General features: G+C 46.6%; 1 protein-coding gene and 1 long non-coding RNA gene across 4 annotated transcripts in view; one reads left to right on the top strand and one right to left on the bottom strand.

Moving 5' to 3' along the window:
* The window catches only part of LOC115094480, a 67,510-nt gene extending 52,149 nt beyond the window's left edge, over window positions 1–15,361 (bottom strand). The window contains exon 1 of the long non-coding RNA XR_003857565.1: window positions 15,327–15,361. This is a non-coding gene — a long non-coding RNA (uncharacterized LOC115094480). The remainder of the gene's footprint in view (window positions 1–15,326) is intronic.
* Window positions 1–16,256, top strand: part of RNF128 (ring finger protein 128) — a 244,334-nt gene that overhangs the window by 75,381 nt on the left and 152,697 nt on the right. Inside the window, exon 1 of one of the 3 annotated variants that reach the window (XM_029607577.1) lies at window positions 15,447–16,195. The exons of 1 other annotated variant lie outside the window; for it this stretch is intronic. In XM_029607577.1, the coding sequence (XP_029463437.1) occupies window positions 15,751–16,195 (445 nt within the window). In that variant the 5' untranslated portion in view covers window positions 15,447–15,750. Of the gene's footprint in view, window positions 1–15,446; window positions 16,196–16,256 lie in introns of those variants that run through there. One more of the 3 variants, XM_029607575.1, reaches the window with a different exon arrangement.

Genomic DNA, 16,256 nt, shown 5'->3' with positions numbered 1-16,256 from the left:
TTTCAGAAATTTTTTTATGTGCGTACTGGGAGATACGCACGTGGCTGCGGGCCTTTTAAAATCCTCATGGCACGCGCAGGTCCGAGTCACACATGTATCTCCTGGTTTTGCTGCACACAAGTCTTTGAAAATTGACCATAAAGGGCTCTTAGTGGTTGAAGGAGGGAAAAGACCAGAGATCAAGTAATTGCTGTGGCAAATCAGTAGGCATGTAGAGATGGGCAGACTGTGTGGATCACGTGGTCCTTTTTTGATGACATATTCTATGTTTTTAATAACAAGACCCTCACACAGGTGAACCTATATGTTGTTGGGAAGGATCACATTACAGAATATCAAACACCTACACCTTGGGTCTGTTTTGGCACCCTGGCAGGTAGGGCCGGATTTAAGATTTTGATGCCCATAGGCTGAGTGCCCTGGGCATCCTTTTGAAACTCTGCTAGCAGATGGCCCTGAAGCAGGCTCCTCTTTTTTCTGGATCTTTGGTGCCATCAAAATTTAATACCTTAGGCAGTTCTCTATAACTAATTGCGGGCCTATTGGAAGGTAAAATAGTAGCCAGTTCTCCATCAAAAATGAATGTAGTGCAAGCATACTGCAAAGAAACAGAAACTAAGGTATGTTACAGTGCTCACTGCTGAAGATAAACTGTTGTCACCAGAGCAGGGCTTTCCAAACTGTTGGTTGGGACCCCCAAATGAGGTCACAAAACCTTCAATTGCAGTCATAAATGCAGTTGAGGTGTGCACATTTTTTTTTAGGCATTTTCAGTTTGGGGAGATCCATTTCACGTTTATCTCTGGATTGGCATTATTTCATTAAAATTGTCATATTAAAAACAAAACAAAACACAACTCTTTCTATTTAAATATAAAGCCCCCCCCAAGACGCATTTAGAGTCCGTAGTGGTCCACCGGGGGTGGGAGGGGGGGGGCCAGGAGCGATCTCCCGCTTCCAGGCAAATGGCTGCCAGTAATCAAAATGGTGATGGCGGCCCTTTGCTCAACGCGACTGGGTGTGCATTTGCATAGGGTGGCACACCCGGGGAGGTGGCAGGCCAGCAGCAGCAGGAAAGGCTGCGGGGCAGAGGCATGGGTCATCCTCCTGTGGGCACACAAGCAGACCCATGGTGGCGTGATAATGACCTGCCTGCGGGGATCTCATCCCCCGCAAGCATATGAGCAGACCCGCAGCGTCGTGTTGAAGACCTACCCACGAGGTATCTTGCGGGCTGAAGAGGATGATGGCCAGGTGAAGAACAGCCCGCAAGCATATCATTTCCAGTGGGCTGAAGAAGACTACAGGAGGTGAGGGAGGCAGTCTGTGAAAGGTAAGGGAGGAGGAGTGAGAATCTCTTACTCCTTCACCCCTTCTCTCTGTCTCTTACTTTTCCATCTGCCTCACTCGCTCAGCTTCCCTTCCCTCCCCTTCCTTCTTACTGAGAAGGGAGGGGAGGAAAAGGGGACAGAGCAAAATAAGAGGAAGAGAAGGGAGAGGGTTATGATTGAGGGGGAGGGGTGAGTGAGAGGGAAGGGAATGGAAGAGGAGTGAGAGACGGAAGGGGGTGAGAGCGGAGGGAAGGAAGCAGGAGGAGTAAGAGGAAAAGTGGTAAGAGGGAAGGAAAGGGAGGAGTAGTGATAAGAAAGAAAAGGGGTGAATGAGAGGGAAGGGGAATGAGTGAGAGGGAAGGAAAGGAAAGGAAAAAATGGAGGAGTGAGGGTGTGAGATAGGAGGGAAGGAATTAAAAGATAGGAGGGGTGAGAGGGAAGGGGTGGATGATTGAGAGGGAAGGAGTGAGCAAGGGGGAAGAGAAGGGAGTGAGAGGGAAGGAGGAGAGCGAGAGGGAAAGAGCAAGAACAAAGGAGCCAGTGAGAGAGTGACTGTGAAACTCATTTTTCGTGTACGCACGAGCTTGCTTGCTTGTGTGTGTGTGTGAGAGAGCATGGGGGGCCTGCACTTGCATGTGGGAGCCTGAGAGCGAGAACCTGTGTGTGTGTGTGTGTGTGTGAGGGAAAGTATGTGAGCCTGTGTGTATGTGTTTATGTATGAGAAAGAGAGATGTTAGATTCCATATTAGGAGTTACCACCCATGAAAAGGACCTGGGCATCATAGTGGAAAATACTTTAAAAGGCTCTGTTCAGTATGTGGCAGTCAAAAAAGCAAACAGAATGTTAGGAATTATAAGGAGAGTGGGAGCCTGTTTGTGAGAAAAGAAAGCATGTGAGACCGAGAGTCTGTGTGTATGTGTAAGGGAGGAAGGGAAGAATATAGGAGGAGAGCAAAGAAACAGAAAGAGAAGAGAGATTCTAGAGAAAGAATTAGGAAAAGACTGACAAGGGGAAAGTGGAAAACAAGAGACCAGGACCAACTGATTATAAAAATGAAAAGATCAGACAAAGGTAACAAAAAAGTTTTTTTATTTTTTAGCAATGGGAATGTGCATTTCTTATGTATTTGTATTTGCTGTTTCTTTAGAGTTCCACTGTTCAGTCTGGTTTCTCAGGCTGTTTTGGTTTTGTCTGCATGTTTTGGTTTCTAATTTGTAGTTCCTTATTTCTCTCTTAGACAAGGGTCTGTCTGTGTTCTGTTAGTGTTTATTTTCTCTGTAGGGATTTGCACCTGTCAGCTTGTTCGCTTTGTCCAGTAGGTGGGGTATTAGTGTTCTGGGGCCTGGTGAAACATTTGTATTGCTGCTTTTTATAAATGAGTGCTGTTTGATTCCTGAGCATTAATGCTGCGATTGTATGGAATGGCAAGGTTCTAGGTGTATTTTTTTTTTCAGGGAGTTGTTAACTTCACAAAGTGTTTAGCAGTGGAAGGATTTTGTTTTGCTGAGGTGATACCCGAATTTGAATTTGTTTTTCTTTTGCATGTCGGGCTGTAATGTGATCTGTCCTAGTTCTGCTCTGCACCTGTTCTTATGATTTTGATTAGTGCTGTTTTATTGTAGTTAGATTGATCTCTGCCTTTCTAGAAAGAGGATTCATGAAAGAATACATTGATATTTATTTTATTACATGATTAGATCTGGTGTTTGTTCTTTGCTTTTTATATGATATTCTTGTGTATTTATAAACTACAGTAAAATTAATACAGATTAATAAGGCAGTTTTAATGTTGGTAAGTGCTTGAAATAATTAAGTTAAAATATTGTAAAGTTTCACTCATGATGCATAACGGCTGTTGTAGCCTACTTAGAAATTCTTTGTCAGGTGCAGTCTAAGCATTATTTATGGATGAAAGTACAACTAGTAGGGCTCAGACCAGCATTCCTACTGCCCACCCATGTTAACCTTGGTCCCCCCCACAAAAAATCAGTTCTGACTACACCACTGCTGCGGGGCCACTGGCGGCTGAAGAAGGAGAAAGGCTGCTGCTGCTCAATCCGCTGGCAGCCGAAGGAGAGGCCCGTCTTCCGTGTATGTGCATGCATGCACGCACTCCACGCACAGCTTAAGCGCGTCTCGGGGCTTGTGCGCGCCGCCGAGCCTATGCAACATAGGCTCGGCGCGCGCAGGGGGTGCAAGGGGCAGCTTTTCGGGAGTTACGTGCGCACCCCCTTGAAAATCTTCCCCTATATGTGTGTCACACATAGGCTCTCACAGGCATGCACACACACACACACACACACACACGTTCATAATGGGCCAGATTTTAAAAAAGTACGCGCGTGCTTACTTTTGTTCGCACAACCGGTGCAAACAAAAGTACATCAGATTTAAAAGATACGTGCGTAGCTTTTAAAATTCGGGGTCAGCACGTACAAGGCTGCGCAAATCGGCAGCCTGCGCGCACCGAGCCGCGCAGCCTGCCTCCGTTCCCTCCGAGACCGCTCCGAAATCAGAGCGGCCTCGGAGGGAACTTTCCTTCCACCCCCCAGCCCTACCTAAATTCCCCCCCTACCTTTGTTGTACACCTGCCTGAGGCAGACGTAACTTGCGCGCGCTGGCTCGCCATCCCCCGGCACAGGCCGCAGTGCCAGAGGACTCGGGACCGCCCCCAGCCCGCCCCCGAACTGTTGCCACGCCCCGGACCCGCCCCAAACCGCCCCTGACCCCGGGCACACCCCCAGACTGCCGACACGCCCCCCGGACACGCTCCCTCCCGCCCCTTTTACGATACCTCGGGACTTACGTGCGTCCCGGGGCTTTGCGCGCGCCGGTGGCCTGTGTAAAATAGGCGCGCGTATATCCGGCAGGATTTACGCATGCAGGGCTTTTAAAATCTACCCCAATGTACCTGTGAGGGTGAGGAAGAGTGTGAGAGAATGTATCTTAAAGAGAAAGGAGTATGTGAGAGAATGAATGTGTTACGGTGCATGTGTGTGAGAGAGAAGATTTATTTATTTATTTATTTAAAATTTTTGTATGCCGACGTTCGTTTAGCAAACATCACATCGGTTTCCATGTAAGATAAAACTGGCGAACAGGGCTTTACAATGAAACTGATAAGAGAACTGGGGGGTGGTAAGGGGGGGAAACATGATGGGAATTACTGTGCAAGGGAAATCTAAGCGAGGTAATATGATTATAAGCATGGGAACATGATTATATATAGGCAATAGAATTATATACAAATATTATATACAAGTAGGTTGTTTACACTGAAAAAGTTCTGGGTAAGGGCGGCGAGAAGGGGGGCAGGGGTTTGGAGATGATGGGTGAGAAGCGGGGGGTTCAAGTGTAGGCTCGTGCGAAAAGCCAAGTTTTGAGGTTTTGTCTGAATTTTTTGGGGCAGGTTTCATGGCGTAGATGGGTGGGGATAGAGTTCCATAGGGAAGGTCCAGCTAGGGAAAGCGCACGTTGTTTGGTGGTTGTTAGGTGGTAAAGTTTGGGGGATGGAGTGTGAATATTTGCTGAGTAGAGTGTTCTGGTGGGTCTGGAAGGGAGACTGATGTGTAGACTGTCAGAGAACCATAGCATGTCAGGATTGTGGACGGCTTTGTGTATGAGGGTGAGGGTTTTAAACTGGATTCTGGCGGTGATGGGAAGCCAATGTAGTTTTTGAGGACAGGTGTAATGTGTTCTTTTCTGCGGGAGCCGGTTAATATACGTGCAGCTGCGTTTTGCAGTAGTTGAAGGGGGGCAAGGCTGTTAGAGTTTGAGTAGTCTATTTTGGACAAAATAAGGGCTTGTAAGGCGGTTCTGAAGTCATTAAAGTGCAGGAGGGGTTTGAGTTTAAGGGTGTGAAGTTTGTAGTAGCAGTCTTTGATGGTGGATAATATGAATTTTTGCAAGCTGAATTGGGGGTAGAGTGTGACTCCTAGGTTTCTAACAGTTTGGGAGAAAGTGTGTAGTGGGGAGGGAGCATTGGTTGCAGGTGTAGGTAATGAATTGATGGATTGAGGAGAGATGATCATAAGTTCTGTTTTGTTGGGGTTTAGGGCTAGGTTGAGCTGCATGAGGAGAGAGTTAATGGATGTAAGGGCGTTGTCCCATCTTTTTAGGGCATTGGTGATGGAATCGGAGATAGGTATAAGAACCTGCACGTCTTCTGCATAGACGAAGTGTGGTAGACTGAGATTTGAGAGTAGCTGGCAAAGGGGGAGGAGGTATATATTAAAGAGTGTGGATGATAATGAGGAACCTTGAGGGACGCCCCTTGTGATGTCGATTGGTTCAGATTCATGGTTTCCTATTTTTACCTTGTATTGTCTGTCGCTTATGTATGATTTGAACCAGCGTAGAGGAGTCCCAGATATGCCAATGTCAGCTAGCCTATCGAGTAGTATGGTATGGTTGATGGTGTCGAAGGCTGCTGAGATGTCTAATAGGGCTAGGATGTAGGTTTGACCTTGGTCAAAGCCTCTGATGATGAAATCAGAGAGGGAGAGCAGAAGGGTTTCAGTGCTGAAACGCTTTCTGAAGCCGTGTTGTGATGGGTAGAGAATTTGGTGTTGGTCTAAGTAGTTTGAGAGTTGGTTATTAACGGTTTTTTTCAAGGATTTTGGCAACAAATGGCAGGTTGGATATAGGGCAGTAGTTGGATGGGTCGGAGGGGTCAAGTTTAGGTTTCTTAAGAATGGGTTTGACAACGGCTAGTTTAAGTTGTGTAGGAACATCCCCAGTGGCAATGGATATGTTGATGATATCAGCTAGAGGTAGGGAGATGCTGTCAGGGATGGTCAGGAGTATTTTGGAGGGGATCAAGTCATAAGGGTGTGTAGAGGGGCGCATTTTCTTAAGGATAGCAGAGATTTCAGTAGGGGACGTGTTTGAGAGTGTCCATTTTGAAGTCTGAGATTTTTGGGGTAGCATTGGCCTGAGGGGGAACATGAGCAAAGCGGGAGGCAATGGTGGTCACCTTGTTGTGGAAATATTGGGCGAGTTGGTTGCATTTGGTGTTAGAGTCCTCGCATGGTGAAGTCGTTGTGTGGGACTTGGTGAGGTTTGAGATAAGAGAGAGAACAGGGCTCTCGGGTTGAATTGAAAGTCGTGAATTTTGGAGGCGTAGTGGTCGCATTTGGCATTGAGGGTGTTAGTTCTGTAGTTGTGTAGTAAGGTTCTGTATTTGGCAAGTTGCTTGGCAGATGGGTCTTTGCGCCATGTTTTTTCTTGGGTTCTAAGATTGTGTTTTTGAAGTTTTAGTTCGGGGGTGTACCAGGGTTGCTTAGCTTTAGTGGAGGGGCAGATCTCTTTGGTTATTAAAGGGCAGAGTTTGTTGGCTGTTTCTTTGGTGATATGGTTCCATGTGGTTATGGCCGTTTGGGAGTCAGATAGGTCTAGGTTTTTGAGGTTGCTGGAGAGGGTATCAATAAGGTCATCTCTGGTACAAGCTCTCCTGTATTGAATTGTAGTTTTTGTGTTAGATTGCTTGGTGAATTTTTTGATTGTGCATGAGATAACATTTGTGTGGCCCTACCTCCTCCAAAACACAACAATCTCATGGTGACTGGAAATCAGATCCCAGGTATGGAGAGCAGATTTTTAAATCCTTAGTTTTAATTATTGGGTGTAATTTGATGATTCTGCTCTTTTGAAATATATAATTTTTTGTGGGGGGAATAGAACATTTTTAAAAATTATTTTTGGATAAATTGGATTTATTCATCAGATTTTTCAAATATTTTGGTGGTGTTTGGGAAATTTTCATTATTCATTAACAGATTTAAATATTTTTATGAATATGATTTTACTATTATTATGTTTTATATTTCTTGATTTTATTATTTAATGTTTTATGAAGAATGGTAATGTTCCTATTTTTCCATTGTTGCTGTGCATATATAGAAACATAGAAATGACGGCAGAAGAAGACCAAACGGCCCATCCAGTCTGCCCAGCAAGCTTCACACTTTTTTCTCATACTTATCTGTTTCTCTTGGCTCTTAGTAACCTTTGGTTCTATTTCCCTTCCAACCCCACCATTAATGTAGAGAGCAGTGATGGAGCTGCATCCAAGTGAAATATCAAGCTTGATTAGTAAGGGGTAGTAACCGCCGCAATAAGCAAGCTACACCCATGCTTATTTGTTTTACCCAGAGTATGTTATTCAGCCCTTATTGGTTGTTTTTCTTCTCCCCTGCTGTTGAAGTAGAGAGCTATGCTGGATACACGTGAAGTATCAGTTTTTCTTGTTGCGGGTTCCAGTTCAGTTCTTCTCAGCAGTTTCTGTTTATACTTTCTAGACTCTTTAATCTGTATTTGGTAAGGGTTTCTCTGTGTTCTGCATATCAGACTGATGTGAGGTATTTTGCTGGCATGTAATTTCTCTGAAGAGATCTATAGCAATCTGGTTTCCTAATAAAAGTTTTATTGGTGTTCTAGGGCCTGGTGTAATATGTGCAGCGTTGCCTTTCCATAGATAAGGCTGTTTACTATATTATAATGGTAATTCCATTTATTCATGTCTTTCTGAGGGCCAAGCTCACATCCAAATGCATTACAAAAAGTCTAATTCCATAGGAGCTTCAAGTGTTTTTGCAGGATTTTCTGGTTGACACCAAAGGAGTGAGTGCATGTAAATATAATATGCATGTGGTAAGTGATATTTTTGCCTGAGAAGACTGTACATTTGAATGTTCTTTGTCATGTAAAGTTTGTTACAAATGCATAATTTGTGTGTGTCTATAAAGGATGTGAGAGTGTGTGTGTGTGCAAGGCTGTAAGGTTTACCTAATACCCTTCCCTATCCATGGGTTTGGGGGGGGGGGGGGAACTTGTCAGTTTTTAAACATATAGATTGCAGGACAGAGCTGGGCTTTATTTGATGGGCCAGGGACAGATACTGAATGAATTGGTGGGGTGGGGGGGGGGGGGGGGCAGCACAGTAATTTTTTGCACAGGGCAGCAAAAAAGCTAGCACCGGCTCTGGTCGGGAGGGCGGGTGGGGGGCTCTGCCGGTGGGGAAGGCTTTAAATGTATATTAATGGGAAGGGTTTTTAATTTTTTTAATTAAACTGCATTTTAATTACCCCCCAAAACAAAATACGCTAGGACAAATCACACGAAATTGGGAGCTTTCCTATCTTTTTTTTTTTTTTATTCCTGAAATGCAATGTAATAGGAAATATCGCCTTTATTTTCTATTTCATTGCAAATGACTGCACATCCCTACTCTGCAGGCGCCAGCAGCAGCATTAGTAGTGGAAGTCAGCGTGGAGCCTGTGAATCAGCATGCATTCACAGACCCTGCAGTGGCATCCCCTTGCGTGAGTTTCTGTGGTAACAGGAAAGCCCTGTGTCAGGAGGGATCGGAGCCACCAGGGCTTGAGATCTTGCACTAACTCATAGGCCCCATCCTGACTTTCATTACTAATGCTGTTGCCACTGCCGTGCTTGGGACTAGCCATGAGAGGAGAGAGGAGGGCTTGAGTGTGCATGGGCCAGGTAAAGATTGCCATTACTTTTCTCTCCTCACTCATCACTGAACCCTACCCAAGAAAAAAATGTTGCCTCTGTTATCAGCTTACCCTCTCTTCAATTTGCTTTGGTCTTCCTCTAGGAAAATGTAAATTTTCAAGAGCTAAAATGGGGTCACACTAGCTAAAAGTGTGGGAAGCCCTGCACTGTAGCTTAAAGAGGCAGATTGCTTGTTGAGGTTTTTTTGACAGTTGGCCTGCAGGCAATATTTACTCTGAATGTTTCTCTGGCAATCACCAAATTTTTCCATTACAGAATGCCTTTCACTGACACCGCCTATCGCCTCACTCCTGCACCTGTCAGGCCTGCCCTGCACTAAGCAAACAGTTCCTGTTTTATCCATCTTGGGGAGTCATGTAAACCAGTACTTCAAAATGTTAGTAGTCACATGATTCTGGAGGTAAACGAGTTTTTGTGGGTTGTGAAACCTTTTATAGGACCTACAAGAAAAGATGCTGTAGGGCAGGAGGTTTGGCGACCCTAGTGGTTCCCTTCAGATGTGATGGTTATTTGTTGTTTGGCTCAGTAAGAGTATTCAGGGCCATCAAATACATTAACAGTGATCAGGAGAAATTACTACTTAACTTGATAATTTTGTTTTCCTTAGTGTAGACAGATGGACTCCGGACCAGTGGGTTATGTACCTCTGCCAGCAGATGGAGACGGAGCAAGCTGACATCACAGTATAGATACCCCTGCAGCGACATCAGCCCACCAGTATTCTCTTCAAAAGTAAATGTGGACAGACTAGCAAAAAATCTTGATTAAAAATAGTCAACCATTACTGTACTCAACCAACAGGAAACACTGAAATCAGATAATGAATGCGTGTAGACAGATTGACTCAGGACCAGTGGGATGACTAGCGTGGGAGGCTGCCCGTGGTCCAGTCAACACTTCACATCCTCCCAAGCCTGCACATCCAGATGATAATACCTGGAAAAAGTGTTTAAGGAGGACCACGTCACAGCTTGGCAAATGTTGATGGGAGACAACCTCTGCCCTTGACATTGCCTGAACCTAGTGGAATGAGTCCTAACATGAGTAGGGAATGGCTTTTCAGCCTCCACATACACGGCCGTGACTACCTCCTTAATCCAGCAAGCTATTGTACCCGTGAAGCTGGTTAGCTCTGTTTTCTTCCACTATTAAGAACAAACAGGCGATCCGTCTTTCGTAAAAGTTTAGAAACCTACAGATACCACAGGACATGTCTCTTGACATCCAACACAACAGGTGATACTCTTCACATCTTTTCCTTTATCCAAGGAAGGCAAGGAAATGGAGTGATTCAAGTGAAAATCTGAGACCACTTTAGGCAAGAAAGAAGGAACAGTACGCAGCTGTATTGCTCCTGGAGTCACCCAAAAGAACAGCTCCCAGCAAGACAAGGCCTGCAGCTTGGAAATTTGGCACGCAGAACATATCGCCATCAGAAACACTGTTTCCAAAGTCAGTAGCCACAAGGAAAGGTTATGCAGTGGTCAAAACATAGGGCCTGCTAAGAAAGCCAACACCAGGTTAAGACTTCACAAGGGAACCAGTAACCGCAAGGGAGGACGAAAATGACTACTTTAAAGAAACGGGCAACATCAGGATGAGACAATAAGGATTCACCATTGACCTAGCCTCTGAAACAGACAAGAGCCGCAACCTGTATCTTTAAGGAATTAAGGGCCAATCCTGTAAAAATTCCAAAATGAGGGGGATCTTCACTGAACAACAAAGAACACCTCTATCCTCACACCAAGGCTCAAACACTCGTCAAACTCACACATAGGATAAGGAAGTGGAGAACTTTTGAGCTCATAGCAAGGTGGCAATCACCACAGAAAAATAACCATGCTTCAACAAGCGAGTACTTTCAAGGGCCATAATGTAAGACAAAATCGAGGCAGATCTTCATGAAGGACAGGCCCCTGCTGCAACAGATTCTTGTGCAGTGGAAGATGAAGGGGGAATCTCTATCACAAGTCTTTTTTTTCGCATATCCACATACCATGGTCTTCTGGGCCAATCTTGTGCCACCAGGAGCATCATCCCCCTGTAGGGGAATATGATAGAAGTCTACAAAATCATGAAATGACTTGAACAAGTTAGAGTAAATAACTGATTGACATTATCAGATAATAGAAGGACTAGGGAGTACTCCATGAAGTTAGTAAGTAGTTCATTTAAAACAAATTATTTAAGTTCTGGAATTCATTGCCAGAGGATGTAGTTATAGCAGTTAGTGTAACTGGGTTTAAAAAAAGTTTGGATAAGTTCCTAGAGGATAAATCCATAAACTGCTATGACAGTAATTAATAAGGAATAGTAGCTTGTGATCTATCTAATGTTTAGGTACTTGCCAGGTACTTGGATTTGCCATTGTTAGAAACAGAATACTGGGCTTGATGGATCCTTGGTCTAACCCAGTATGGCATATCTTTTGTTCTTATGTTGCCTTCGATCATGCAAACTATTCTGCCCAACAAGGGCCATGGGGGAAAGGCATACAACAGCTTGTCTTCCGGCCAGACTTGTATGAGAGCATCAATACCCAGGGATTTAGAAGCTTTCCTGCGACTGAAGAAGTGAGGAACCTTCTCATTGCAAGAAGTCACCAACAGGTCTAGGAATGGAAGACCCTAATGATCCACTATCAGCCAAAATGCCTCGTCCGACAACACCCATTCACCCACGTCCAGATTCTCCTGGCTGACAAAGTCTGCTCTTATGTTGTCTTTTCCTGCAGTGTGGAGATGCCCTTCTGCCCAATCCATAAATTGGTCTATTTCCAGTGACACTTGCTGGCTCTTGGTTCCTCCCTACCAATTGATGTAAGCCACTGTCATTAAGTTGTCTGACATCATTCAGACAGCTTGACCCTGCAATCTGTCGCTGAACTGCAAGCACACCAACCAGACCGCCCGGGCTTCCAGGCAATAGATGTTCCAGAGAAACTATTTTGTATTCCAGTGCCCTTGCGCTGTTAGTTCCTGACAGTGAGCTCCCCAACCCTGGAGACTCGCTTCTGTCATGGTATCAACCAGTCCATCATCATCAGGGAAACTCCTTTTCTCAGATGATCCTCTTGCAACCACCACTGCAGGTGAGAGTAGATTTCCATTGGCAAGTGGAGCCGAGCTGAATAGGCCTGAGACTGTAGGTTCCAACAAGACACCAGGGAACACTGAAGAGGACGCATATGCGCTCTTGCCCATGGCACCACTTCCGGAGTTTCTGCCATCAAACAGAGTACCTGAAGATAGGACCACACTGTTGGGTGTATAGTGTTCACCAAAGATACACTTGCCACATCAACTTCTGAATCTGAGCTTCTGGCAGGAAAACCTTGCCTTGCTTTGTGTTGAACCGAACACCCAGGTACTCCAACCACTGGGAAGGCTGAAGACTGTGCTTGGCCAGGTTCACTATCCAACCAAGCTCTTGCAACAGGGAGATCACCTTGTGGGTCACCAGGCAGCTCTCTTCCAGAGACTTGGCTTGAATCTGCCAGTTGTCCAAATACGGGTGTACTAGGATCTCATCCTTTCTCAACTCTGCCGCCACCACCACCATAACATTGGAAAACGTTATGGGAGCTAGACTAAAAGGCATCACCTGAAATTAATGGCATCTCAGCACCCTGAAATGCAGAAAGCATTGGTATTCCAACCGGATGGGAATATGGAGGTAGGCCTCAGACAGATACAGAGAGGTCAGATATTCCCCTGAATGCATAGCCATTATCACCGAGTGCAAGGTTTGCATGCATAAATGAACCACCCGCAAATGACGTTGACTCCTTTGAGATCCAGGATGGGATGAAAGGAGCCCTCCTTCTTGGGCACAACAAAATAAATGGAATATCGTCCCGTAATTTCCTGAGCTGTAGGCACTGGAACCACAGCCCTCAGACTGAGGAGACTTGACAGGGTAGATTCCACTGCCTGCTTCTTCTGCGGAGAGTGGCAAGGAGGCATCATGAACATGTCCCAAGAAACACTGAACAAGAGGGAACTTTTAAAGGGCAACTTCATAAGGTTAGCTTTGGAGGTTGTGTCGGCCGACCAGCCATAATGGACATTTGGTTGCTATTACCAAAGCCACTCCCCTAGCCGAGGTGTGGATGAAATTGCAGCCTGCATCTGCTAAAAAGGTGGCGGTGGATTCCATAACTACTCTGGAATTCACCCCAGAATCATCATCCTCCTGAGCGAGAAGCAGACAAGAGCGAGCCACCAGGGAACAACAGGAAGCTATCTGCAATGTCATTGCCAATGCTTCAAATGCTTGTTTGAGGATGGCCTCAATTCTCCTATCATGCACATCCTGCAAGGCCGCTCCTCCCTCCACGGGGATAAACATTCCCTTAGTGATGGCAAACACCAGCACATCCACTTTTGCAAAATGCAAACACTCTCTCACTACTGGATCCAGGGGATACAGACCTTCCAATGTCCGTCCTCCTTTGAAATTTGCCTCCAGAGCATCCCATTCACGATCATTCAGTTCTTGAATGGCTTCCACAACAGGGAAAAAACAAGAGGCTTTACACAAAGAAACAAAAATGGGATTCTTCTTTGGCTCAGGTACTCCCAGTATCTTCAAGGTCTGGGAAATCAGGGCTGGCAGTTCATCTCTATGCAAGAACCGCATCATGGTTTGATACAGTTCCAGTCCTGGAGGAATTTCCCCATCTTCCAGGGAATCAGGGTCTGCCTCATCATCCGTGCCATCCGGGTTCCTGTTGGGAATACCCACAGCTAACCGAGGCATGCTGCAGTGCTTAAACATAGGATTGGAAGAGGAAGGGGGCCACTGGCTGAGGATCCAATCTAACAGGATTGTTTGAAGTGTGGACTGCGCTTGAAAACCTCTACCCAAGAAAAGGCAGAAGGATCCAGGCCAAAGTCAGAAAGTACTGGAGCGGGGACCACTGACTCCTGCAGAGGAACCAGTCAAGTGAGGTCCAAGGTCCGGTGTTCCTCTAAGACAAGTCCTTAACCTAACAGTCATCAGGCTGGGAAGAACTAGGTTTAGCAAAATCAGCGGAAGATAATTCTCCTTGAGCCTCTACGCAGCGCTGACATATGTTAGAGGGCACGCCAGGCTGAGATGCCCGAATATGACAGGCAATATAGAATGGTGCTTAGGTTGCTTGTTCACCGGTGCCATGAGGTTCAATATTCGACTGAGAATGTGCGTCTAGCTGGCCCACGCTGAAAAATTTCAGGTGCACAAATTTTATGCGCAAAAAAGTTAGGCGCCCCACGTTTATGTGCCACAAAAAACAAATGCACAAACAGTGTGCTAAAATCTGGGCGCATCACCAATATTCCTAAAAACATGTGCAAGGAACTGGGTGGACAATTCGTACACAGAGCTGGATGCACTGGGTACACTGACATTGGCTGCCCTTTACAGGAAACACACAGAAGGGTGCAAAAACAGTGCCGCATCCTACCATGGGGTGCACAGGAAAAAGCCTAAGAGCTGGACCTAGCCCACCCTGGGTTGCTTAACCCACCAGGCTGCCCAGTTCCCTTAACCCCCAACGGGAGTGCACTGAGCATGGAGACCAGAGGAAGTCTCCATGCTCAGTGCACCTCAAAAGGGTGCACTGAGCATGGAGACCAGAGGAAGTCCTATAAAACCCCTCTACACTTTCTTTGACTTTTTTTTTTTTTTTTTTTAACTTACCTGAGCTCAGCTCTTCTTAGTTGAGTACAGAGACAGTCTTCGGCTGTGTGGGGAGATGGCATCTGCCATCACCACTGCGCTTGGCTTCCTGCACCCGCAGGAAGCTGTACAATCAGCTAAGGTAATGGACTTCTCTAAGAACGTATCCAATCCTTTTTTTTAAACCCAGCTACACTAACTGCACTAACCACATCCTCTGGCACCAAATTCCAGAGTTTAATTGTGTGTGAATAAAAAAGAACTCTCTCCGATTAGTTTTAAATGTGCCACACGCTAACTTCATGGAGTACCCCCTAGTCCTTCTATTATCCGAAAGAGTAAATAACCAATTCACATCTACCCGTTCTAGACCTCTCATGATTTTAAACACCTCTAGCAGAAGCCTTCTTTTTCAGAACGTTTCTTTTCCTCCGGGCTAGTGCAAGTCTTTTGGACTCATTCTGGTTTTTGCAATGACTAAAGCAAGGTTTAGCTGCTACTTTTATCCCTCTTCCTGCTCGCTACCCAGGAACTCCCCTGTTTAGATTAAAAGGAAGTTCTTAAGCAGCCACCCAAGGCTTGGGAGGAGGGAGATCTTCAGGGCCTTCACCATCCCGCCTGAGCAGTTCTCGCAAACAAATGCTGCAATTCTCCCTCGGACCAAATCACCCGCTGGAAAACAACGAAAAGAAAATACAACTCGCCCCAATGTTTAAAAATGTGAGGTTTTAGTGAAGAAAATAATGTTCAGAGCACATTCGAAAATCCTGCAGTACCGAGGCAGGTGCCTTTACCTGAGCGAGGAGAGCTCCTTGGCGCCCATTGCTAGTGTCCTCAATGTTTTGTTTATTTTGCTAATGTGGTGACTTCCTAGTACGTATCGCATTACAAGAAAGTTGGTGCCGGTTGGGGGGGCGGAGTCTATTTTCAAGACTGGGAGGGAGGTCCGCCCCACGACGCAACCACGCGCCTTTCGGCGGACTAGGGCGAGGGAGGCGCGAGCAACACCTGGCGAAGAGCGAGGAGGAGGTGCGCGCGAGCGGGCAGGTGTAGTGAGACTCGCGCCTTGCACGGCGAGCATCGGTGGGGGAGGGGAAATAGGTGCGGTCACCGCACGGAGGGAAGCGCCCGAGATCCCTGCGTTCCCTGCTCTCTCGAGTTCCAACGGACTACCGACGCAGCTCTCGCTCCCACCTCCGCCTTTGCAAGAACAGGAGCATGGTCGCGGTCGGGGAAGCTGCCCGGGGCAGGGGCGCCCCCGCCTACTTGCCGCTGGCGCTGCTGCTGCTCACTCTGCTCGGCTGCCGGGCCGACGCCATGTGGCTCGCCAACTTGAACATCACCTTCAGCTTGGGCAACCAGACGGTGTCCAACCGGGAGGGCGAGATGGGCGTCTTCGGCATGGACTCGCCGCTGGAGAGGGTGGCCGGCGTGGTGGTGCCCGCCGACGAGGAAGGCTCGGGCCACTTCGCCTGCGACCCGCACGCCAACTTCAGCGTCCCGCAGGGCTCCGAGGACGCCTGGCTCGCTCTCATCCAGCGGGGCCCCCGCGGGGGCTGCACCTTCACGCAGAAGATCCTCGCCGCCCGCCGGAAGGGCGCCAGCGGCGTGGTCATCTACAACTACGGCGGGGACAATGAGGTTATCCAGATGTCTCACCCCGGTAAGAAAGGCAGTAACGAGTTACGACGGCTCCTTTCTCGTAGGGTCAGTGCCTTCCTCCT

This window comes from Rhinatrema bivittatum, chromosome 6 (assembly GCF_901001135.1).
Source record: "Rhinatrema bivittatum chromosome 6, aRhiBiv1.1, whole genome shotgun sequence".
NCBI lineage: Eukaryota > Metazoa > Chordata > Amphibia > Gymnophiona > Rhinatrematidae > Rhinatrema > Rhinatrema bivittatum.
This window is presented reverse-complemented; position numbering and strand designations above follow the sequence as displayed.